The 25,154-nt window shown below is 56.7% G+C and overlaps 1 protein-coding gene across 2 annotated transcripts in view; it reads left to right on the top strand.

The window, feature by feature from the left end:
* Nucleotides 1-295: 295 nt before the first annotated feature.
* The window catches only part of AP2A2 (adaptor related protein complex 2 subunit alpha 2), a 45,121-nt gene continuing 20,262 nt past the window's right edge, over nucleotides 296-25,154 (top strand). For both annotated transcript variants that reach the window (XM_079788198.1, XM_079788197.1), the window contains exons 1-4: nucleotides 296-510; nucleotides 19,007-19,075; nucleotides 24,121-24,263; nucleotides 24,859-25,052. In XM_079788198.1, the coding sequence (XP_079644324.1) occupies nucleotides 444-510; nucleotides 19,007-19,075; nucleotides 24,121-24,263; nucleotides 24,859-25,052 (473 nt within the window). In that variant the 5' untranslated portion in view covers nucleotides 296-443. The remainder of the gene's footprint in view (nucleotides 511-19,006; nucleotides 19,076-24,120; nucleotides 24,264-24,858; nucleotides 25,053-25,154) is intronic.

The following is a 25,154-nucleotide window of genomic DNA, read 5'->3' as shown; positions in this document are numbered from 1 at the left end:
TGCACCTGGGGGTCGGTGGTTCCGTCCCCGCTCAGGGGGCGTGCAGGAGGCAGCCGATCGATGTTTCTATTTCTTTAAAATCAATACATTAAATAAAAAAGGCTCTGCACACCTACCAGCCCCCCAAAGCCGGCAGCCAGCAACCCGAACCCGCGGCTCCCAGCGCGCGCGCGCCCGCCCGCGGCGTCGGCCTGCAGGGGGCGCCCGCGCGCCGGCCTGACGCGCCCGCCCTCAACGTGCGCGCCCCCGCGCCGGCGAGCGTGCGCGTGCGTGCGGACGCGAGCGAGCGTGCGTGCGTGCGCGCGCGCGGCGGCGGCGCCCTGAGCGCGGCGCCGGGAGCCTGAGGTGGCTCGGCTGAGGCGGCTCCTCCGCGGCGCTGCCAGCTTCCCGCTCCCCGCTGCTCCCCCCGGCCTGCCGGCCAGGCCGCTCCCCGGGGCCCCAAGATGCCGGCCGTGTCCAAGGGGGACGGGATGCGGGGCCTGGCGGTCTTCATCTCCGACATCCGCAACTGTGAGTGGCCGCGGCGGCGGACCCGGCCGCGGAGGGCGGGGGGCGGGGGTCCGGGGGCGCCGACCTAGAGGGCGGGGGCCAGGAGGTCCGGGGGTGCGGACTGAAAGGGCGGGGCTTCGGGACTGGGGTCCGGGGTGTCGACCTAGGGCCGGGGGTCCGGGGACCCGGCGGTCCGGGGTGCGGACCTGGGGGCGGGGGTCCGGGCGGGCGCAGGTCGGGGTCCTGGGCGCAGACCCGGGGGTGCCAACCTGGCGGGGGTCGGGAGCGGGCGGCGCCGGCGGGCTCGGGGCGGGCGCTCGGGGGCGCAGGCGGGGCTGGGGCCCGGGCGGGGTGCGGGCGGGGCGCGGGCGAGGCCCTGGCCGCGGGGCGCCGAGGGTCCTGCGGGGCCTCCGGGCGTGATGTCATCCCCGCGGCCCTCCCCGGGGATGGAGCCTGGGCAGCCCCCGCCGCGCGGGCCCCGTGCGAGCAGCTCTGCGCCCCGTTTCCCGGGCGGAGGGGCTCACCCGCCAGGGCCCCCACCGCGGCCCGGACACTGCCCACCGGGCCTCAGGGACACGCGCGTCCCGCGTGGGAGGACCCACCCCCAGCGGGGGCCGCGGGGCGGGCGGGGGCCCCCAGCAAGCCTGGGTTCCGGGGCAGAAGCCCTGGTTTTCAGGGGAGCCCTTCCGTTTCGTTGGAAAATGAACGCGGAGCCGCCTCGGGTTTGGGAGCGGGTCCGTGACCTCGTGACCTCGGCACCTCGGCCGGAGGCTGGGGCGGGGCGGCTGAGACCCGCCTCCCGCACCTGCCGGCCCGGTGCTCCCGCAGGTGCTCCTGGAGGTGCTCCCGCAGGTGCTCCCCCTTCGCTGTGGACCCGGTTTCCACGTCACAGTCACCGGGGCGTCTGGTGCAGCTGAGCTGGCGCCGCCCGCAGGGCCTTCCCTGGGCTGTGACCCCACCGCCGCCCTCATTTTGGAAGAAATTGGCGGAGACAGAGCTGAGGGCAGGGCGAGGAGATGGGACCCGCCGCCCCAGGCCCGGGCTCTGCGCGCCCGACCGTCCGTCTGTCCGTCTGTCCGTCCCTTCGTCCGTTAGACCAGAGGGGGCCATCGGGATGTTTACACGTGGTCCTGGGCAGACAGTTACCCACTAAGCATCAGCCTGCGGTGCAGGTCAGACATGTCATGAGCTTCCCCGACGCGTGGCAGGGCCGGCCACGTGGCTTCTCGTCCTTCTGTGGCCCTGGCAGCGTCCCAGCCCCGGACTGGAGGGTGCCTGCAGGGGGTGGGACGCCGGGTGCTTGCCGACTGACCTGGGCCAGCCTGGCTCCACTGCCATCGTCTGCTGTGCGCCGCCCTGGGGGAGCAGCAGCCCCGCCTCTACGCTGGGTGCCTCCGTTGTCACAACCCAAAATGCCTCCACACGTCGCCTGTGGGGCCAAGTCGCCCTGGTGAGAGCCACTCGGGTAGACCGGTGAGGAAGACTTCTATAAGAAGGGGTGCCTAGTCCCTCGTGGGGGGCCAGGGCCAGCTCTCGGTCCCTGAGAAGCACCCGTCCGACCACGCTGCCGGTCACCCTCCGGTCACGGCGCTGCGCTTCTCCCGAGCAGGGCCGTTCAGCTGCTGGTGCTGGGCCCATCCACGCAGCTCGCCCGCAGGTGGGGACCACGTCTGTCTTGCTCATCCCTCCCCTGCCCGCACGGCATCTGGCGTGACACATGTGCCGGGTAGATGAACGGACGAGTGAGCCAGAGATTTCACGGAGGAGGTGACTCTCAGGCTGATGGTGACTGAAGGGCAGGCGGCGGGCCACGATGTGCATGGACAGCAGGGGATTAGCATCTAAACTAGTGTGGGTGGGGGGCTGGAGAGGGGATTGGAAAGAGAACCCCGGTCAGAGCTGGTCTGAACTTGACCCCCGGGTGGCAGGGAGAGGGTCTTGATTCTACGAGCTCACTGTGCTCTGGTGAGGGGATGTCGGAGTGCCAGGCTCTGGAGGGATGGCACTGAGCTGCCTGCAAGGGCTGGGCTCCGACTGCCTCTCACCAGCCCCATGACCTGCAGCCACTGGCCACTGAGCCTCAGTTTCCTCAACAGACGGGGTGAAGCATCACTAAGGTCTGTTCCAGCTCTAAAATCGCAGCTCCCTTCTGTCTCTCTCTCTTTAAAGGATCTCATGAGTTAGCATCATTAAAAAATGTTTTAATTGACTTTTAGAGAGAGAGGAAGGGAGAGGGATAGAAACAACGATGAGAGAGAAACACAATTGGCTGCCTCCTGCATGCCCCCTACTGGGGATGGAGCCCCCAGCCCTGGGAATTGAACAGGTGACCTCTTGGTTCATGGGTTGATGCTCAACCCCTAGGCCACACCACTGGGCCCTTCTGTCTTTCTGAACAGCTTTCCTCAGTTACCCCCTGGGGGACCTCACGTTCGTCTGCTTCTGGCTGACTGGCTGGGGACAGGGCACCTCCAAGCATGGGAAGGGTGAGTGGCCCCAGCATTTGTGGCACAGGGAGTGAGCCAGCCCAGTGCCTCCATTCGCTCGACCCTTCCTGATAGACTGCCCCCAGAGCCCCTGGATCAGCTCATGCGCGCTCAGCGTGTGGGAGCGAGGGAGCTTTTCTCTCTTTTTTAATTGGCGGTAAAAAAAACGCTGCTGCTTTTATTTAGTCCCAGTTTTAAAATATTTTTTTTATTTGTTTATATATTAAAAATATTTTTATTGATTTCAGAGAGGAAGGGAGAGGGAGATAGAAACACCAGTGATGAGAGAGAATCATTGATTGGCTGCCTCCTGCGTCCCCCTACTGGGGATCGAGCCTGTAACCCGGGCACGTGCCCCTGACCGGAAGCGAACACCCTTCAGTCGCCGCTTTAGCCACTGAGCCAAACCGACCAGGCTTATAATTCTTTATTTTGAAACAAATACAGATTCATAGGCTGTTGCACAGAAATGGACAGGGAGTTGCCTTCACTCGGCCTCCCTAAGATAGAAGTCTCACTGACAGCACAGTTTCAACACCGGGACGCTGACACTGACACGGGTGCATTCACACTTCACCAGCATTAGTGCACTGACATGCATCGTGTGTGTGTGTGTGTGTGTGTGTGTGTGTGTGGTTCATGCGCTTTATCACGTGCAGCTTTGCGTGCTTTGTGTAACCCCGCTCCATCAAGATACAGAGCTGTTTCGTCATGGCAAAGCTCCTGTGCTCCCCGTGTAGCCAGACACCCCCCGCCCCCCAGCCACTGTCTGTTCTCCTTGCCTGCATCCCTCCCCAAGGGGCTGCGTGAGGCTGTGGTGCGCCCTGTGAGGTGGGCTCTTCTCACTCAGCACTGTGCCCTGAGGCCGTCCAGGCCAGTGCCCTGACTGCACCCCTCAGGCCATCTCGAGGAAGACAGCACTGCTGCGATTGGGAGCGTGACAGTTACTGCTGCTCACTCAGTGACGTGGGACGGCTGTTGGCTTTGACGTGTGCAATGTGGCGAAGGAGAGTCATATGCAGTAGTCGACCCTTGAACAATGCGGCTGTTAGAGGCGCCGACCCCGTGCAATTGAAAACCTGCCTCTAACTTTTGATTCCCCAGAAACTGAACCACAGCTGTCCCTCAGCATCCCAGGGGGATTGGCTTCCAGACTCGTGGGTACCCAGATCTGCGGATGCTCGAGTCCCTCATGGACAACGGTGGAGAGCCGTGTCTAGTCGGCCTCCGCATCCGTGGATTCCCGCTGTGGACGTGGAGCCCAGGGACACGGAGGGCCGACGGTGTACGTGTTGAGAGAAGTCGTGTTAAGTGGATCTGCGCTTGTTGTTCAAGAGGCACCGGCATCACAATGAACGCATGGCCTGTGCGCCGCCAGGCCTGCCGTGAAGGGAGACGTGACGGCCTTCATTCTTGTGAGACCAGCCCCGGTGCCAGCGGGCAGGACCTGCCGCTCGTCCCCCAGCTGGGTGGTGCGGCCACGGTGCGGGGTTGCGCTTGGAGGCGGTTTACTTCATCCCTCCCGGCGCTCCCGAAGATGAAGGGAACACGTGGAGGTGTAATTAGCCACTTGGCAAAACCCTGACCTCTCAGTTCCTGGAGAAAGCATGCGGTTTCGCGGGTTCGCTGCGGGCGCTGCTGACCCGGCGGAGGAACCCTCAGTGCTCCCCCGCTCCTCCCAGACGCGCTCTGGTCCCTGCGTGTCGGCTGGAACGGCAGCTCGGTGCGTTGCATTTCAGCATGACTAAAGTTTAAAAAATGTTATTTGTTCATGAGACCATTGCATGAGTCAGACATTGGACATGGAGAAACCGAACATAAAAATTTAGATTCAGCGTAAACTTCCGTGTAAAAATTAAAGTCGGCTCTTGATTTCCCTGCGTAGTAATAACCATCAGGATCAGGATTTGCCAGTCTGCTTTGTAACTTTTGAAGTTCGGAAAAAAAAAGAAGTAAGGTTCATTTTAGTCTTGACTGTATGGTTTAAAAATGCTGACTTTTTGAAAAAGAATGCTCCTCTGGCATCTTTTCTTTGCACTCATGCATAATCTGCGTTTCTTAGAAGCTGATTAAGGAAGTCTGTGACGGAGGGGGGGCGGGGGGCGCCGCGGGGAGGAAGGAAAGGTTTGGTCCAGTTGGACTTTGCTGCCCAGGCTGGTGGTTGCCGCTCCCAGGAGCTGCCTGCGTGTCCTTCCCATGTCCCCCCGGCTGCTTGAAGGGAGATAACTCTTTTGTGACACGTGGACATGTCCTGGCGATAAGTGTTCTCACGCCGCAGCCTTAGAATTGCTTTTCTTTCCTCTTAAAATGATTTCCACTCTGTTTTTTGGCAGCAGTATGTGTCAGGGTTTTGTTTTCGCAGAGTTATTGGAAAGACCATCTTTGTGGGGTTCAGTGGCATGTCCTTGGCTTTCACAGTATCAAATAGAGTCGGACCGGAGGGGAGGGTTTGAGGGGTTTGCACCAGCGTGACTGGGGAGCGCGACTCTGGTGTCCGCTCCCGGGACGGGCGCTGCACTCCTCGGGATCTTACTTGCTCCTCTCTGCAGGTTCTTGGGATGAGGCCATCCTCCTGTAGCTCAAATTTCAACACTTGGAGGGCTCCAAACATGAAGCGCCTGTTTCTGTAAGTCTGGTGGACTGGTTTGGCCAAAAGGCTGGCTCTGCACTGCCCCACAGCTGTGTGGCCGCCCTGGCTGGCGGAGCTCACCAGGGTGCTTTCAGGATGCGCCAGGGGGCGGGGAGGGGGGGGTGATGGCCACACACCCACACACTGTGCTTCCTCCTAAAGCCTGAGCGTGTGGAATTCTGGGACAGATTGGGCTTAGGTTTTGGATCTGGAATGCCCCTGGGCCTGTTGTGTGACCTACTGTGTGGGGTTCAGAGAAGTGTCCCCCTAAGGAGCTCAGACGTGCACTCACCTTGATCGAGCACCTCCTGAACATACAGGGGAGAAGGAGGCTCCAGGTGGACGAGGTGGGCCCTGGCCCGAGGGGTTCTCTGATTTAGAGGTGGGCAGGTCCTAGAGGGAGGGATGAGGGAGGCGGCACCAGGTCAGACCTTGGGGTGCTTCCTGTTTGCCTGTGGCCTTGTCGCGTTCTTTTTCTGTGGAAGTGTGTCTAGCCCCTTTCCTACCCCATCCAGTGTGATGACACGGATGCAAGGTACACAGGCACAGCCCTCGGGTCTCGCCCTCACTGGTCAGCACGGTCGGGCCTGACCGAAGAGCAGTAGGCTTGGTCGTGAACCCAGGGTGGGAGCTCTGTCAGCCACAGAGGGTGCGGCATGGAGCAGGTTAACTGAGGTTCCAGCTTAACGTGAACGGATGCTACTCACAGGCAAACAGAGGTCACCTGGTGGCTAAGACTCGGATGGCAAAGCTGTATGTACCTGCCGATTCTGCGTTCGCCTTCTTCCAGTCTTCCCGACTTTGGTGTGGAAGCTGACGTGGTTGAAATGTCATGAGACGCAGTGTGTGCCGTTGTGTTGAGGAGACTTTCTGGTCAGAAGTTCAGGTTGGTGCTCCCCATGGAGGTGGGCGCTGAGGCTGAGCTAGAACTGGCTCTTGTGCTGTGGTCCAGGGGGCGGGAGGGTTCGGCCCAGAGGCAGGAAGTGGCCTGTTCTCCACCGGAGACTGAGTTGGGAAGAGGACCCAGAGTGTGGCGATAGTGAGGGGCACGTGGGGGAAGGGAGACGAGTCCTAGCCTTGCCCACGTGCTGCCGTGCCCACAGATGCAGCTGACTCTGGTCCCACCTGCCTTCACACATCACTTCCTGCCAACCCTGCATCGTTTTCCTTCAGCGTTGTTGGCAGAGAGGAGCGAGGTGGGGCACCGTCACCCAGTAATGAGAGTGTAGGCAGTGGGGTCAGAGAGCTTCTGGGTGGGTCCAGTGCCTCTTCAGTGGGGGAGGGTGCTGCAGATTTAAGAAGGGCAGGGAGGCCTGGCCGGGTGGCTCAGTGGGTTAGAGCATCCTCCCGATGCACCGAGGTTGCAGATTCCAAAACCAGTCAGGGCACATACAAGAAGCAACCAATGGATGCGTGAATCAGTGGAAAAACAAGTCAGTGTTTCTCTCTCTCTCTCTGTCTCTGTCTGTCTCTCTCTCTCTCTCCCTCTCTCCCTCTCCCTCTCCCTCTCCCGCTTCCTCTCTCTCAAAAACATTTTATTTTCAAAAAAGAAACAGAAGGGCAGGGATGTGTCCACACGCACCCTGGGCCCCAGACGGAGAGGATCGCCTTTGTGGTGAGGCCGAGACCCTCTCCCCGCCGCATTCCCTGGAGCTCCCTCAGCCTCCGGCGGCGCCTCAGAGCTGCTGGCTGTGCTGGCTGTGGTCACACTTCCCCAGGGGTTCGGACAGCCCCTGGTTCAGTTCCCTCTCCCACCTTTGCCCCTGGGGCCTGCAGAGCCCGAGGTCTCTGCCCAGTGAGGTGCGGTGGTGCAGCCGTCCTGGTCCTGGTCCTCGGAGTTGGGACGCTGACCTTTCTTCCCACCTGCTGGTGTGGTGTGCCTGCGGGTGGCTGAGCTGCAGGCCAGCATCCCCGTGGGCTGCCTGGTGTTTGTTTCGCACTGTAGGGTGCTTTGCTTATCTTTAAAACCCTTCTGGTAGCCACACGGGCTGTTACTCAGGGGGTGCCTGGAGCACTGAGCCTCCTGAGGCTGTGCGGAGCGGGATTTAGGTTTGCATTTTCTGTGGCCAGCCCTCCTCCATGTGATGTGGTTGAGAGAGCAGCTTAAAAAGCATTAAAAACAACACTGAATTGATGTTGAATGTCTTTTAAAATAGCCAATAGAAAATTATAGCAAGAAAATGACTGTTTTGGAACATTTTTGAATTGCATTTATTGCTATTGAAAAATACAGTTCTGTAGCTTTCTCTCTCTTTTTAAAAGTTGATTTTTAGAGAAAAGGGAGAGGGTTAGAGAGATAGAGATATCAATGAAAGAAAGATCATCAATCAGCTGCCCGCTGCACGCTCTAATCATTGAGCCACCGGCCAGGGCGGAAACCACCGTTTCATCTCGTCTGTGCAGGTTTGTCGTTGCCTGAGGTGGGAGGGTCAGTCCTGTGGTTAGACTGGCTTCCGAGGAGCGTCTGGGCTGGTGTTGGAGCAGGAGACAGGCGGTCACTGCGGCATGAGTGCAGGTCAGCACCAGGTGGTCACTGCCACACGTGTCCTTACTGTGGCAGGTGTGCTCCCGGCACCAGCCCTTCATGTATGCATCTGAGCTGCATGGGATACTTGACATTAGTATTGTGATTCTCTCTATGGACGGGGAAACTGAGGCGCAGGAGCCCAAGGCCACCTGACTGCCTAGGAAGTGGTAGAGCCCATGGAGACCCACGTCTCTCCGAACCCCAGTGCTGGGCTAGTTCTGCCGGGGGGGGGGGGGGCAGCAGGTGGGTCAGGGGAGGACTGAGCTGGCGAAGCTGGTGTGGCGGGTTAATGGGAATGATGGGAGCTGTGAGTCTCACGCACTGCGTTTTGCTGTAGAGGAGAGAGAGGAGCTGCTGACCGCTGAGGGCAGAGGGTGTGGCTCTGTGGCCCCAGCGGCAAACCAAGCAGCGCTCCGCTCCGTAGTGCAGGTGGGAGCCGCCCACTTGGCTCAGCAGGACCTGCCTGCAGTCTCCCCAGGTGTCTGTGAGCCCGTCCTCTGGAGACTGGGGTGTGGCTCCCGCCCAGTCCCTGCTCCCTGCGGCAGACTGGCCCCCCCTTTCCTTCTCAGGCTCCCGGAGGCCCTCCAGTGAACCCCTTTCAAGCCATGGCTTTCTGACATCAGCCACATCTCCTGCCTGCAGGCAGTGACCTGTGGGTAAGGGCTCATCTGATTAGACCAGGACGCCCACGCCCACCCACGAGGCCTAGCTGACTCCCTGCTTTAGTCACATCTGCAGGGCTCCTTTTGCCCTGGCAGCTAACTCACAGCATCCTTGCCTTAAGGTGAATGCACTCGTTCAGCAAGCTTACTGAGCGCTGTTTTACTCACTGAGCGAAGCAGGCAGCGATACCCTCACGTGTCTTACATTTAGTGAGGACAGTGAAGTAGAAAGTGTAACAGAGTCCCTTACAAACGACATGCAGAGGAAAATACAGCAGGGAAAGGGGGCTGCCATTTAATAATGTAACCAGGCTCAGGTGTGCCGGCCCTGCGGTGCTGGCCGCTGGGTAGGGAGACCAGTGTGGCTGGAGCAGGAGTTGGGAGAGAGCTGGGTGGAGGGGAGAGGCAGGTGGCGGGGCCTGCAGGAGCCAGTGGAGGGTGAGCAGGGGGCCTAGCCTCGGGAAGGGTCCTCTCAGGCTGTGTTGAGGGCAGGGGAGGGGAGGGAAAGTAGGAGGCAAGTCAGGAGGCTCTGAACCAGGTGAGAAAGGTGAGGACTCCTGGGAAGTGGGGGACTAGAGCCTGTTTGCAGGCTGATGAGGAGGAAGTGGAGCGGTGAGAGAGGCAGAGGGGCAGGTGGAGGTGGGAGGAGGGAGCAGGGTCCCCAGCTGCCAGGGAGGGGCAGGAGGTGGAGGAGAAGCAGTTAGAGCTGGTGGGCCTCCCTGGGCTGCAGGTGTGAGGCCAGCCTGGCGACTGGGGTGTGGGTTCCCCGGCGCCTCGCTGTGCAGGCTCAGGTGCCAGCTGGCCAAGAGCTGCGTTTGGCAGGGAGGGGTTTGCTAAGCAGATGCAGAGATGGAGGAGGAGGGTCGGGCTGATTACGTGCTGGGGTTGAGGCTGGCCAAGAGGGGCTGAGGATAGGGAGGGAGAGACATGGTGGGTCGTAGGTCCTGGGGGCAGTGGGTGTTCAGAGTTTGCTTACCTGGTGGAGGAGCTGAGAGGCTGGGGCTGGTGGGACACCTGCATTGGGGTGTGCGGGGGTGACTGTTGGAGGAGCCGTGGTTGGCGGTGGGTGGGTGGTCATGTGCCGGAGTATTTATCACGAAGGTGGCGCTCCTCCCTGGGTGGGAGAGGGGTGCTGTAGTGGTAACTGGGCAGGTCTTCCCAGTTGCATGCATTTTGTCATTTTGTTGTTCTAGTCTTGTCCCCAATTAAATGTTTTAAAAAACTTAAAGTCCGAGAATGTAGTTTAAGCAGTTGACTGAACACATGACCCTCCTCGTCCCATCCTGGCCCTCAGAGTCAGTCATTCTCATATTATAGCCCTTTCTTCTCTCATCTTTAAAATGTGATTGCTTACCAATTCTAAGTTACATGTTCATACGGCCTCCGAGTGTCCCCCCAGTCATTGTTTATTGACTTCGTACTGTGCAAGATGAGGCTGCCAGTTCCCTGAGCTTCCTTTCCCGCTCTCTAATGCAGCGGAGATCATCCGGCCCGGGGCTGTGGAAGGCCTGCAGAACCACTGGGTCTGGCCCTGCCAAGGCATCGGGGGAGTTAATGACGTGTTTGGCGTTATACAGCAGGCTCATGTTTAAGTTGGTAATTTTGTGTGGCCTGTGAATGATGTTATAACTATCCAAATGGCCCTTGGCAAGAAAAAGGCCCCCCACCCCTGCTCTAATATGTTGCAGTATTTGATCTCATTAATGAATAGCATTTAATTCGTGTCTTAAAATACCCTTCTCAGCTGAGAAGGGCTCAACTTTTAATTTCTTGGAGTTAGCTATTGCCTTTGGCTTTGTTACTTTTTGAGGCACCTGTTGCTCTGCAGCCCCGTTTGGGACAGGACTGTGAGAGCCTCTGTGTGGGGGGACAGCCAGGCAGCCTCAGTCCCCACCCTGGTGGGAACGCCCTGCTGGTTGGGCTGCTCTGGGACTTGCGGCCACCAGGAAGGGTCTCGCTTTTGGCTGGACCTTTTCTTTGGGGACCCAGTTGTCTGTGCTCTGGGCCTGTGCGCATCTGTACTCAGAGGGGGTGCATGTCCTGGTGCAGCTGCGAAAGATGATGCAGGAGCGGAAACTGTTTTGAGATTTTGCATTTTTGAAAGTATTTATTCCTTTCACACGGTGTTGGCTGGGCTGGAAGTCCAGGCTGGAAGTGGCTCTCCCTGGCCCAGCGGTCTGGATGCGAGGACGCTGTGCTAGGCGTGGCCGGACGGCCACACTCACTCTGGAAACTTGTGCTCTGGGTTTGGTTTTTGTTTTGTCTTTTGACAATTTCCTTTCACCTTCTCTTTCTCAGTAATCTGATAACAGTAGAAATTCAGCCTCTTGCCTTACATTTCTGATCTTTTCCTCTTATTTCTCACCCTCTCTCTCTGTGGTGCTCTGTTCCCCAGGCTCTCAGCTTCGTCCTCTGGCTCTTGTTTTGGATTTTGGATTTCTGCTCTCACTGTCTTAATTCGAGGGCTTTCTTATTGTCGGAGGCTCCTTCGGTGGCATCTGGTCCTTAAAGCCGAGTCTTCTCTTGTTCTTGTCGGAGTGCTGGCTGTTTTGGAGTGTCCTCTGCATGGCCTCTGTGCGGGAACCCCTCTCTTAGGCTTGTTTTGGTCTCTGGACGCCCGTTGGTTGGTGTCCGTCCACTAATAGGTGCCAGCGCCGGCCAGCATGTGCAGGGCTCCGGCACGGTGCCAGCTGAGGGTCTCTGCAGCCTTCCTCGGAGCAGCCCGCAGTCTCGCCTGGTTGGGGGTGGGTGGTGTAAGCCTGCCGCTGTTCTGGAGGGGCGTCTCCATCAGTGAGCCCGCCATGCAGCGTGCTTTCCCTGGTGCGCTGCCTCGCACCCAGCCCGGCGCCCAGTCTCACTGGGCTTGGCACTTCTGTGTTCCCGCTGGGGTTGCGGGGAGGGGCCTGGCTCAGGGTCTGGGGCGGGCCCTGCTGCTCCTTCCATGGACGTCCAGCCCGTGACGTTGCTCCTCAGGCACCTGGCACCTCCAGTTCCCCATCCCTTCAGGTCTCTGTCCGAGCGGATTTGCTCTTTACCGACCCCTCTTCCCTCCTGCAGGCCGCTGGTCCCAGTTGCTCTGTTAGGCTGTCACTTATCGCATGACCAGCTCTGTCCATGTCCAAAGTTGTGATACAGTCTTCTCCTTTTAAATATGGTTTTGACTAATTTTCTATATTACACACACGCACATACGCACACACACATACACACCTTCATGACCATAAGGCCATTATTTATACTTCGGATTAATCACTGCGTGAGAGAAGGCCTTGGGAAAGAATAATTTAACTTTTCGTACTTTTTCTTTTTAATTTTTAAATGAAGTAATAACACCTTTTATTAAATCTAATTTGGACAGCAGTTCTCATTGTAGAGCTTGTTCGTGTGTTTCTAATGGAATTTTAAAGAGAACATGGGATTCTGGGGCATTTACTCTGGTTCTGACCTGAAGCAAGCAAGCGGAGACCTCGTTTCCCGCTGTGCAGAGCGGGGCCTGCTCCTGTGGGTTAGTGCGCTCTCTGAAACCCAGGAAGCAAAGCGAGGAGGTGGGCGTCGAGAGGGCTTGTCTCCTACACACCATCTGGGTGGCGAGCAGTTGCTTGTCGGTAACGGGATACAGTGAATGGAAGTTTCTCTTTGTGGTTACCCAGTATTGATCGCCACTGCTGTTGATAATGAGTCACCAGAGGAGCTTGGATACCTAAGTTTCCAGAGTTACTTTAGACCCTGAACTTCACCTTTTAAAAATAGAAATGTCTTTTAGAACATGCTTCCTGATGGACAGGGGACGAGGGGCCCCAGGAGGCCTCTAGGAGTGCTGCCTTCTGAGGGGAGAAACTGGGTGGCGAAGAGCTGGTTCTGCTCAGGGCGTGGGGCCAGTGCAGCTGGAGTGCGGGGGGCGGGGGCGGGGCAGACACGGAGCCAGACTGCTGGGCTCTCAGGCCTGGCAGCGAGCCTGCGCCTCTCCGCGGGAGTGACGGCTCTGATCATATGTACAGGATGCTTGGCTTCTCCGTGGGGAGTAGTAAGGGAGGCCCAGTGGAAGGGGAGGCTGCTCCAGTCTAGATAAGAGGTGTTGGTGACAGTGGAGGTGGTGGGGATGGAGCAGGCCCTTGGAGGAGGGGTGGGCGAGGCTCTGACAGGCGGCCGGGGGAGGAGCTCAGAGGCACTGTGTGGATTAAAGAGCAGAGATTGGCAGAACGATTTAAAAAACACATGCTCCAACCATACACTGTGTTCAAGAGGCACTATAGATGAAAGACACAATGAGAGATACCAGAAGAGAGCCGAGCGGCTGTGTTAATATCAGACAAAATAGACTTTAAGGCAAAAATTGTTTTTAGGGACATAGAAGAACATTTTATTTTATTTTTTAAATGTATTTTTATTGATTTTAGGGAGGGAGGGAGGGAGGGAGAGAGAGAGAGAGAGAGAGAGAGAGAGAATGAATCATGCATTGGCTGCCTCCTACATGCCTCCCAGTGGGGATCGAGCCCGCAACCTGGGCATGTGCCCTGATGGGGAATCAAACTGTGACCTCCTGGTTCATAGGTTGATTCTCAACCATTGAGCCATGCCAGCCGGGCTAGAAGAACATTTTATAATGATAAAGGATCAACCCCTTGAGGAGATTATAGGCATATCTACACCTAATTACAGCCCCTATATACATGGAGAAGGGAGAAATAGACAATCTAGCGATGGTGGGAGACCTTAACCCCCTATTTTCAGAAATCAGTACCACAATTAGACAGGTTAGCAGTCAGTGGAAGACTCACACACCGTAGGCCACCTGCCTTACCAGACATCCACAGACTCCCCCTTCCCAAGGAGAGAAGACACGTCCTCTCAGTGCACAGGAATGCCCTGCAGGATAGGCCATACACTGGGCCTCAGAGTCTCAACACATTTCACAGGACTGAACGCACACAAAGTCTATTCTGCAACCACAGGAAGAGTGAGAAGCCAGGAGCCAGGAGGACATTCACAGACGTGGACATTAAACAGCCTCCGATAGAACCAGCGGGGCAAAGAAGACAACACGAGGGAGATTAAACACACTTGGAGAGGATGAAAATAACACGCAATAGACCCAACTGACCAAGGGAAGAGAGAGGAGGCTTAGATGACTAAAATCAGGTGAGAGGAGGGACTTTTTTAGTGAATTTTCAGAAGTAAAAAGGAGTGTAGTGGAGTACCATGAATAGTAATTCTATGCCAAAAATTAGCTAACTTAGATAAGATGGAGAAATTCCTAGAAAGACATAAATAACTGAAACTGACTAAAGAAGAAAAATCTGAACAGGCTGATAACAAGGAAAGAGATTGAATTAGTAATTTAAAAACTTTCCACAAGAACAAACCCTGGCCCAGATGGCTTCATGCATGAATTCTACCAAATACGCCAAAGATCAGTTCCAATCTTTACAAACTCTGAGAAATAGCAGAGGAGAGAACGCTTCCCAGCTCATCCTGTGAGGCCAGTGTCCCCAATACCAAAGCCAGAAAGAGAATCGCAGCCAGACCAAAGGCCAGCTTCTCTGTGAATGCAGACGCCCAGCCTCAGCGCAGTGTCCAGGAGGCTGTTGTGCAAGGACACAGGGATTGATGGGAGAGAATTGAGAGTACAGAAATAAACCTTAAAACATGCTCAAAGTCACTAATCATCCGAGAGATGCAAATCAAAACGACAATGCGGTACCACCTCACACCTGTCAGAATGGCAATCATCAACAAATCAACAAACGACAAGTGTTGGTGAGGACTCTGAGAAAAAGGAACCCTCGTGCACTGCTGGTGGGAATGCAGACTGGTGCAGCCACTGTGGAGAACAGTATGGAGTTTCCTCAAAAAACTAAAAATGAAACTCCCATTTGACCCAGTGATCCCACTTCTAGGAATATATCCTAAGAAACTAGAAACACCAATCAGAAAGGATATATGCACCCCTATGTTCATAGCAGCACAATTCATCATTGATGAGAGATAGAAACAGCCTAAGTGCCCATCAGCAGATGAGTGGATTAGAAAACTGTGGTACATCTACACAATGGAATACTACGCTGTGGTAAAAAAGAAGGAATTCTTACCATTTGCAACAGCATGGATGGAGCTGGAGAGCATTATGCTAAGTGAAATCAGCCAGTCAGAGAAAAATAAATACCACATGATCTCACTCATTTGTGGAATATAATGAACAACATAAACTAATGTGCAAAAACAGATCCAGAGAAGCATCGATCAGACCGTCAAACCTTAGAGGGAAGGTAGGGGAGGGTGAGGGTAAGGAGGAGAGATCAACCAAAGGACTTGTATGCATGCATATAAGCCTAACCAATGGACACAGACAACAGGGGGTGAGGGCATGAGTGGGGGGGAAGAGGGGGGGACAATGGAGGGGATAAGGACACATATGTAATACCTTAATAAAGAAAAAAATTAAAAGAGAAAAAAAGAAACCTTTACATTTCGATCAGTTGATTTTATTAAAATATATTATTATTATTATTTTAAAAAATATATTTTATTGATTTTTTACAGAGAGGAAGGGAGAGGGAGAGGGATAGAGAGTTAGAAACATCAATGAGAGAGAAACATCGATCAGCTGCCTCCTGCACACCTTCTACTGGGGATGTGCCCGCAACCAAGGTACATGCCCTTGACTGGAATCGAACCTGGGACCTTTCAGTCCACAGGCTGACACTGAGTCAAACCGGTCAGGGCAAAATACATTTTTATTGATTTCAGAGAGGAAGGGAGAGGGAGAGAGAGATAGAAACCATTGATGAGAGAGAATCATGGATCGGCTGCCTCCTGCATGTCTCACACTGGGGACTGAGCCCACAACCCAGGCATGTGAACTGACCTGGAATCGAACCGTGACCTCCTGGTTCATGGGTCGACGCTCAACCCCTGAGCCATGCCGGCCGGGCTCAGTCAGTTGGTTTTTGACCAGAGAGCCAAGACAGTCCGGTGGGGAAATGAGTAAGTAGTCTTTTAAGCCAGTGGTGCCGTCACGACTACGTAAACCACATGCAAAAGGATGGAACGACCCTGACCCCCAGCACGCTCCGAGTTGACTCAGGATGTCAGCCCTAGTGCAGAAGCCGAGGCCATAGGACCAGAAACAGGAGTAAGTCTTTGTGAACCTGGGGAGTGGCTTCTTAGATGTGACAGAGGACAAGTGACGAAAAGGGTGAATTGACCAAAAACGTGAGGAGACAACCCAAGAATGAAAGTGTTTGGAAGGACTGTATCCAGAATATTGAATTAAAAAGAAGACAAAGTATTTGAATTTGTTTCTCGAAAGTAGATATCCAGATATCCAGTGAGCACATTAAAAGCCATCAGGCAAATGCAAATCAAAACCACGATGAGATGCCGCTTCACCCCCCCAGGATGGCGGTGCTGAAGTGACAGCAATGACAGGTGTGGTGGAGAATGGGGCTGCCCTTCGGGAGAGCAGCTCGTCACTCCTCAAACGGAAAGCGCAGAGTGACCATGAGGCCCGGCAGTTCTGCTCCCAGGTGTGTCCACCCAAGAGAAACGAGAACGTGTTCACACAGAAACCGGCCCATGAATGTCCATGGCAACATTATTCATAACAGCCGAAGAGTGCGTGGCATGTCCACGTAACGCGATGTTCTTCAGCAGTAAGAGGGATGGCGCACTGGCCCTTCCTGCCGTGAAACAGCGAGGTGGAAGGAGCCCTCGGAAAGGACCCTGGGAGACGTTCTGTGGGGGGCGCAGCGGGGCTTGGGAGCCGAGGGGCTGCTGCGCGCTGCTGCCGGCCGGCTCTCCCTGGGGTGACGCACTTTTTACAGGGCTGGTCGTGGTGGATGCACGGCTCTGACTGGACCAAAGCCAGGGAACCGTGTGCTTCAGTGAGTGGATGGGGCGATGTGAGTTATGTCCCAGCACAGCCGATGAAGGCATCCCGGGGCATGGGTCAGGGTCGCCCGTGGCCTCGCCCTCTGGCATGATGCCCTCTGACTCGGAGAGCAGTTAGTCCAGTTGTTGAGGAGTCTGCTCCAAGGCCTGTTTCCCGTGCTTTACGGGAAAGGTGAGTGTCCTGTGGCCACCACTTTGCGTGTGCTTCTTGCTTGTTCTGCTGGGTCCTCCTCACGCCCACTGATGGAGAGGCCGAGGCACGGAGAGGTGGCGGTGATGCCCAGGGTCAGTGCAGCCCGAGACCTGGCGGGCGGTGTGTCCTGGCTCAATTGCGGAATTTGCTCTGTTGACCACTGTGCTGCCCACCCTCAGGATAATGTTAGCAATGATATCTTCCTTCATAAATGCCTTTTGGTCATTTAGGGCTTCTGATGTACTCAGTGAATTCATTTTATACAAAGATGAAGTCTTCCTTTAGACCAAACTTGACTGTGAATTTCAGACTTAGTACTTTAACCTGGGCGGTAGGCTCCTGCACTCGGTGCTTCCAGGATAAGATACTGCCCGTTGGCTGGTTCAGCGCAAATCAGGAGAAAGCACTGGCTAGCGGGACGGCCGTTCTGAAACCCCAGGAGCTTTAGCAAGCCCCGTGCCCAGGCTGCATTCTCCGCTGCTCGCTGGGCGCACGGGTGGCTTGTTTTTGGGCAGAGGTTGCGGCCAGTGCAGGTTACTCATTAGCCAGCAGAGCCCAAGTCCATCGTGGGTGCCTGTTACGAACTTGGCGTCTTCAGCGGCCGACCCACCTGCCACATTTGAGATAGAGATGGTGCAAGGTGGCACAGAGGTCAGACGGCAAGCCTGGTGAGGCCTGGCCCAGTGCCGGTTGGTTCCTGAAGTCCGTGTAGGGCAGTAAACCCTGTCCCTCCCCAGAGCAAATTCTTTATCTGAAAACGAGCTTCCTGCTGGAGCTGCTCCCGACAGTGTGGGTGGCTGAGTTGTGTGAGCCCTCTGTCTGGGAGGAGAGCAGCTGGAGTGAGCATGCGCTGGCGCCCCGGAAGCCTACCGCCGTGCCCAGGCTGCCCTTGGCCCGCGGGATGGTGGCCTCCTAACGATGTGATTCCATGTGTCAATCTGTGGGTTACCAGTCACCCCCGCCACACAGGGCTTCCGTTCCCGCCTCCCCTTGGAGCGCTGCCTGTGACCAGTGTAGCACTTTGCTCCCACAGAATTCCCCTGGGGCGCTTGCAGGCTTTGACACTTGGGAGTAGCCTTGCTGCCCGGACTAAAAGCGAAGAAACCATCCAGTTACAGGCTCATGTTTGTGGGCTTGTCCTCCTGATCCTCATGCTGCTGTTGCCACGTGAGGAGGGCATCGAGGTGACGGCCCCGTTAGTGGACATACCAGAGAGAAGCACAGACAAATTCCTGTGCACCTGTGAGAAGCATGCACACGCACACACAGAGGCATACACAGGCGCGTACATAGAGGAACACAGAGGTGCACATGCACACATGGCGCACATAGTGTGCACACAGAGGTGCACACTGGCGCACACAGAGACACACAGACATAGGCATGCACACAGAGGCACACAGGACGCACATAGGCACACACATAGGTGCACCAAGGCACACAAGTACACACAGGCACACACAGGCACACACAGCTACATACAAAGAAGCACACAGAGGTGCACACAGAGGTGCACATAGGCACACACAGAGGCACATACACATGGGCATGCACACAGTGGCACAGAGAGGGGCACACATATGCATGCCCTCCTGTGCACGTGCTTCGTCCATGCTCCACGCAGGCTGTGAAGTGAAGGCACGCGTGTGTTTGTTGAATTAAGGCCAACCTAGCAGTAGGCCAGGGTGGAGCCAGAGCTCGACGGCCACTGTGTCCTGGAGAATCCCGCACCTCACAGGCTGCAAAGGCGGCGAGGTCAGTTTGTAGGGTGGTGGGCTTCATCAGGAGAGACCACCGGAAGCCTGAGTAGGCGAAGGTTCATACCGTAAACATGACCTGCACAGCCAGGCGTGCCAGGAGTAAATGATGAGCTGGGAAAAGCCCAGCAGGTGTTTGCGTGCTTCTCGTTCCAAAAATGGGCAAAAAGGTGAACGAACGCTGGCGTTTAGGAACTTGCCGCCCGGACTGGAGGCCTGGCCCTGCCGCCCCCGCCCTGGCCGAGGCAGCTTGCTTTGCTCGTCGGGCTTCTGAAAGCAGAGATTCTGCCTTTGACGCTCCGTGTCCGTCTCACCAGGGAACGGGTGCGGGTGGAGAAGGCAGTTAAAGAAACATATTTGTGCTCTCTTTTAGGCAAAAGTAAAGAAGCAGAAATAAAGAGAATAAACAAGGAGCTGGCAAACATTCGGTCAAAATTTAAAGGTAAGTGTGTGGGAGCCCTTCTGTGAACTGCTCTATTGTACGTTTATGTAGGAGGGATTCAGTCTTTTAATATTGTCTTTTTTCCCCCCATTTTAAACCAAAGCTAAGGTTTTAGTACTGTTACTCTCATGCTGTTAGAAGTTAAGCATGTTTGAAGTCAGGCCACTGGTTATTCTCGACCTGTTTGACTTTTGTGTAGTCGACCAGACAGCTTGGTCCCTTCCCAGATCCCCAGCTCTCCCCGGAACTGGGGGGAACTCTCGTCCGTGCCCCAAGCATGTGAGCCTGCCGACCCCGCAGACCCCGCAGTCCCTGCAGACCCCATATGGGCTCGGAGTGGGAGCCTCAGATCAAAACCTGCATCCTGAGGCCACTGGTTCCTGGTTCGGACTTTTGTCAAGTGATTCGAGCACTTCTTATGCCAAAGCGTGCTCTGCCGTGTTGATGATGCTACCTGATCCACTCAGGTTGTGGGGACACACTTCCCCGAGCACCCACCTAATTTTGAAGGAGGTGATGTTGATTTTCAGCCGTAAGGACTTATTTGTGAAGCCTTAGCCTTTAAGCCTTAGTTTTCAGTTAATTTGACAGGTTGGGGGCCTGGCTCCAGTCTCTGGCAGACTTTAGAGCCTGGCTGGACCGCGGTGAAGGCGGGCTGGGGCCAAGCCAGGAACCCGGCACAGGAGACAGGATTGCTTGGCGGTGGCTCCCTGTGCTGCCAGGTGGTAGGGAAGTTAGCAGGGCTCGGGGGTTACTGACTGGGGTGCCCGCTGACCCCGGGGGAGTACTGTGTTGCCAGGTGATGGGAAAACTAGTGGGGCTCGGGAGTTGCTGACCCCAGGGGAGTACTTGCAGCCAAGCCCAAGGCTGCTCTCAGTCCATGGAGCTCCTGAGATCGTATGTGAAATGGTTTGCTTATGTGTGTATTTATGAGGGAGATGTCTGTAACCTTCATTGCTTAAACATTTTAAATTTACCTTTTTTTGTTAAGACTTCATTTTTTCAAAACAGTTTATGCTCCCAGCAAAATTAAGAGGACGGTACAGAGATTTCCCAGGTACGCCTGCCCGCCCCCCCCCCCCACAGGCTCCCCCCATGGACGTCCCCACCAGACGGTGACTGCCTTTCAGTCATGAGCCTGCACGGCCCGTCATCAGCACCCAGAGTCCAAGGAGCATCAGGCTCATCATACTGCTGGACATTCTAAGGGTTTGGACAGAGGTGTCCACCTTTGTGGTGCTGCTGCCCTGACAACCCCGTGTCCCCCCTGCAGCCACTGAGCTGCTCCGCCCCCACAGCTCTGCCTTTAACAGAGGGTCAGAGTCGGAGTCGCAGACGGCTTCTTTCACGGCCTCTGCCACTCAGCCACATGCATCTAAGTTTCCTCCGGGTCTTTTCCTGACCTGATAGCTCATTTCTTGTTAGCGCTGAATACCATCCCACTGTCTGGATGGGCTCCCACTTATTTACCCCTCGCCTCCCGCAGGCCCTCTCGGTGCTCCCAGGTCTTGGCAGTTGTGAGAAAGCTGCTGTGAGCGTCCATGTGCAGGTTGTTGGTGGGCATGAATTTCGGCTCCTTTGGGGAAACACCAAGGAGCACAGTTGCTGGATCTGACGGCGAGAGCATGTTTGGTTTTGTAAGAAACCACCACCTGCCTGGCCGGGCGTCTGCACCATCTGCGCCCCCAGCACAGAGCAATCCCGCTGCCCCGCGCCCGCCCAGCGCGGGGGGTGCCAGTGCTGGATTCTGGCCGACTGGTGGTGTGCAGAGGTGTCCCGTCGTTTTAATTTGCATTTCCCATGTGACAGACGCTGTGGAGCAGCTCTGTGCCCCCCGGCCTCCTGTGCACCTCTGCTGTGGCCTTGATGGCTTTCACTGCTTCCTGGAGGGAGGGATGTCAGTGGTGGCAAGGTCTCTGCTCTGAGGCTTAGGAGCTGTGTCACCTTGTCAAGTCCCTTAACCCTTGGTGCCTCTTTCCCGAGCTGTAAAATGGGGCACTGATGCCCCCCGGTGGTTTGTCCGTGAGGCAGACCCTTGATGGGATCGCAGGACTAGTGAAAGTGCAGGGGGAGGCCGGGTGGGTGGGGGCGGGGAGGCAGCAGGTGGAGACGTGGGTCTGCCAGTGTCCATCTGCGCCTTGGAGTCGGGCATTGGGTAGGAACGTGGGAACAGTGAGTCCCTTGGCCACGCCATCACTTAGTCGTGGCTGGAAAGCCCAGGAAGGCAGACTGCCAGCGGGCCCGTCAGCTCCCCACTGAAGGGAGGGCCATGCCTGCTGCCCGGATGGTCTGCGTGTGGACGCACATAGACGCCTGTTTAGGACGGGAGTCCTGATACCTGTTAGTCATGTTGTTATGGAAAGTTCTGGCTCTTCAGATGGTGAATCTCCCGGCCGTCCATACAGATGCTTTGGGACAGCACGATTGTGTTGTCTCCTCCGCCTTCATGCCTCTCAGCCCAGCCGGCCTGCGTAGGGAGAGGCTGCCCCTGTCTGTTAACCAGTTGGCGTTAACTGAGCGCGCGTGCGCCCTGACTAGTAGCAAGCACGAGAACACCAGCCCTGTCTGCAGAGTGTGCTCTGGGGACTTGTACCCCTTACGGCAGATTAGATGGTCTAGATCCGTGCTGTCCCTAGAAATACTGTGCAGGTCACACGCAGACACACGCAATTCCAAACGTCCTAGGACTCCCGGTAAAGAAGGAAGGGAAGGCAGTGAGCTCATGCATTTGACCCAATAGCACACCTGAGCCCCACTGCAGCGTGAACCGGGCAAGGAGAACCTTGCGTGTTTCAGACTCCCACCGAGGCTCCGGCACCGGGTGTGTGCCTCGGAGCCCACCCTCTGCAGCAGCCGCGGCTCAGGTGCTCGGGAGCCACTGCGGCCCAGACCAACCCTTGGACTGAAAACAGCCTAAAGAGAGACACAGAAACCGCCTGGAGAGCCTCCTCGAGGAAAAGGGCAGCGACGCTGGGCCGTTCTAAGGAGGGGCCCGCAGGAGTGCCGCCGCGCTGTGCGCCTCGACAGGCTCTGACCCACCCGGAGACACAGCAGGAAGCACCTCTCCAGGGCAGTTACCAACCAGGTGACTCCCCCCAGGGCACTTGGCAAAGTCTGGAGACATTTTTGGCCGTCACATCTCGGGGTGGGAGGGTGCTGCTGCCATCTAGTCGGGGGAGGCCAGGGAGACTGCTGAACACCTTCGGGGCACAGGATGGCCCCCAATGTGAGCAACCTGGCTAGAGGGGGAAAAGCCAGAGCCACCCAAAGTGGAGACCCCTTCCACTGTCAGCGGGGACCCCAAGGCAATGCCTCAGGCAGCAGTGACGACATGAGCCACCCTGTCACCATCAGCGGGGCTGCACACACTGGGACGCCCTGCAGAACCTGAGGCCTGGACTTGGTGAAGGTGAGAGAAACGGTCCTGTCTGGGGAGGTGCTATTACAGCGCTGCCTGGCCTTCCTGCAGTGCGCTCTCCGGGGACGAGGGCTACGCCAGCGCGGAGTGCGGAGGACGGGCAGGGAGTCCTGAAGGCGTGGCCAGAGCAGCAGAGGCAGCAGCAACAGCCACAAAGAGAACAAGGCTCACCGCTCAAAAGAAGTCATCAACAAACCTGAGAATCTCAGAGGAGACTCGGAAAGTGTAAAAGGTGACAGCAGATTTTGAAATAAGACCAAATGGAAGTTCTGGAACTGAGACCTGCAGTCCCCCGGGAGAACTCCATGGCTGGTGTCACGGCAGGCCTAGCTGGGGAGAGACTCGGGGCTCTGAGAGGCAGGAAAGGAAATACCTGTCCTGAGCCCGCTTCTGCTTCCCTTGTCCCGTGAGCCTGTGCTGTCCGCTCACTCTCCCGGCGCTGCTCAGCCGTGCAGTGTCCCGCTTCTGCAAGGGCCGCCGGGGCACGGGCCTCAGACAGGCGGACGGGGCACGGGGTACAGACAGGATGCCTCTGGTTTGTGGCCATCCACCCTCCTGCTCTTGGCTTCGATCCTCATGGTAAGCCAGGGACATGGCTGTCACTATCATCGTCCCCATTTACAGCTCAGAAAGCCTCGATTTGACAGTTTGGGATTGCTGGAATTAAAGACCAATACTGAAACTAACATTTTGAGGCCTGTCTTAGACTGGGCAGTCAGGAGAGAAACCTCACTGAGGGCCACAGGGGCGCTCACTGTAAAGAACACTGACGCTACTAAGGTGCCGCTGAGACACAGGAGGCAGTGGCCTCTGGGGCTGAAGGAGTCCTCAGCTGTCTCTCCAGCGCCACCTACCGGGTGGTGAGGGAGGCGCGTAGGGGATCTGCCCTGGGCCCGAGCACCCAGGGGGCCTGTGGAGCTGAAGTGGCACTGATGACAAGTTCTGCAGTTGGGAGCAGGCCCAGCGGTGCCCTGGAGCGGCCGCCAGGATGCTGGGCACACTGCGGCCTGGCCCTTGCTCCTGGGGGGCCGGGAGCAGGTGCTGGAGTATTTGGGGAGATGCTGGTGGAGCCAGCCCATGCACTCTTTTTTTTTTTAATATATATTTATTGATGTCAGAGAGGAAGGGAGAGGGAGAGAGAGATAGAAACATCAGTGATGAGAGAGAATCATTGATTGGCTGCCTCCTGCACACCTCACACTGGGGATGAGCCTGCAACCCCAGCATGTATCCTGGACTGGAATCGAACCCAGGACCCATCTCCGCAGGCCGACGCTCTACCCACTGAGCCTAACCAGCTAGGGCCGCATACACTTTCTTGATGGGATGGACACGTGGGCTGTGTGGCGCGAGCAGGGCTTTTGTTCCCAGGCCTGTCGCTGGGAGCAGCGGGGCAGAGCCCCTGGCGGTGCGGAACATGTGCGCGGTGCCGAGGCAGGAAGCGTTAGCGTTGCTCTCGAGTTCAGAGGGGAACCTGCACAGTGCCAGGTGCGTCTGCACCCAGTGCCGAGGTGCCCTTTGTGCCCAGCACAGGGCCGGCGTGCATCTGGTGGGGCCACTGCCTGTGCCACAGGCCACTCCTCCCTGCCTGCCTTGTTCCTCTGAAGCTCTCGGCTTCCCTTCCTAGGTGACAAGGCTCTTGATGGCTACAGTAAAAAGAAGTACGTCTGCAAGTTGCTCTTCATCTTCCTCCTGGGCCACGACATTGACTTTGGGCACATGGAGGCCGTGAACCTGCTGAGCTCCAACAGATACACGGAGAAGCAGATTGTGAGTGCCGCTCGGGGCTGGAGGGCGCAGGGCTCTCATGGGTCTCCTCTCGAGACCAGACGAGTGTGGAGGAATCACATGCCCGCTGCCTGGGGAGCAGGTGGACTTGGGGTGACACGGGCTGGAGTTTGGCCTGGGTGGAGAGGGGGAGCTGCGGCACAGAGACAGATTCAAGGGGGGACAGCCCTCAGCGGGTTCTGGAAGTCACCCAGTGATTTTAGTTACAGTCGAGGCAAGCCCCTGCCCTCTCAGGACGGCAGTGAGTTCGGGGTACTCACCCATCATGATCAGAGGCAGTGGGACTGGGGGGAAGGCCAGGCCACGGTGTCTGATTCCCGTGGGGACGTCTCACTGCCTCTCAGGCTCCTCCTTCAGGACTTCCCCTGCAGAGTCGGAAGCAGAGACTTGGCCTCCGTAACGGAAGTGGCCTCACCTCCCGGCCCCGCGCACACCAGTCCTGCACAGCATGTCTTAGCGCAGCCCGCCGCTAAGGGATCGTGCCAGGCTGGTTGTGGCTGAGGGATCTGCTGGTGCCTCCGGGCCACGTGGACCTAGGTGGCTAGGAGCTTTCTGCTCTCTTGTCTTTCGGACCCAGGGGTACCTTTTCATCTCGGTGCTGGTGAACTCCAACAGCGAACTGATCCGCCTGATCAACAACGCCATCAAGAACGACCTGGCCAGCCGGAACCCCACCTTCATGGGCTTGGCCCTGCACTGCATCGCCAACGTGGGCAGCCGGGAGATGGCCGAGGCCTTTGCTGGGGAGATCCCCAAGATCCTCGTGGCTGGGTATGCGTCCTGCTACTTGTTGAAAAATGCCTCTCAATAAATCAACTACGTAACTTCCTAGAGAATTTACAGGACGAGTTAGTCTCTGCAGTGTACGTAGCG

This window comes from Cnephaeus nilssonii (genome assembly GCF_951640355.1).
Source record: "Cnephaeus nilssonii genome assembly, chromosome: 13".
NCBI lineage: Eukaryota > Metazoa > Chordata > Mammalia > Chiroptera > Vespertilionidae > Cnephaeus > Cnephaeus nilssonii.
The sequence above is the reverse complement of the archived record's forward strand: the minus strand, read 5'-3'. Positions and strand labels throughout refer to the sequence as shown.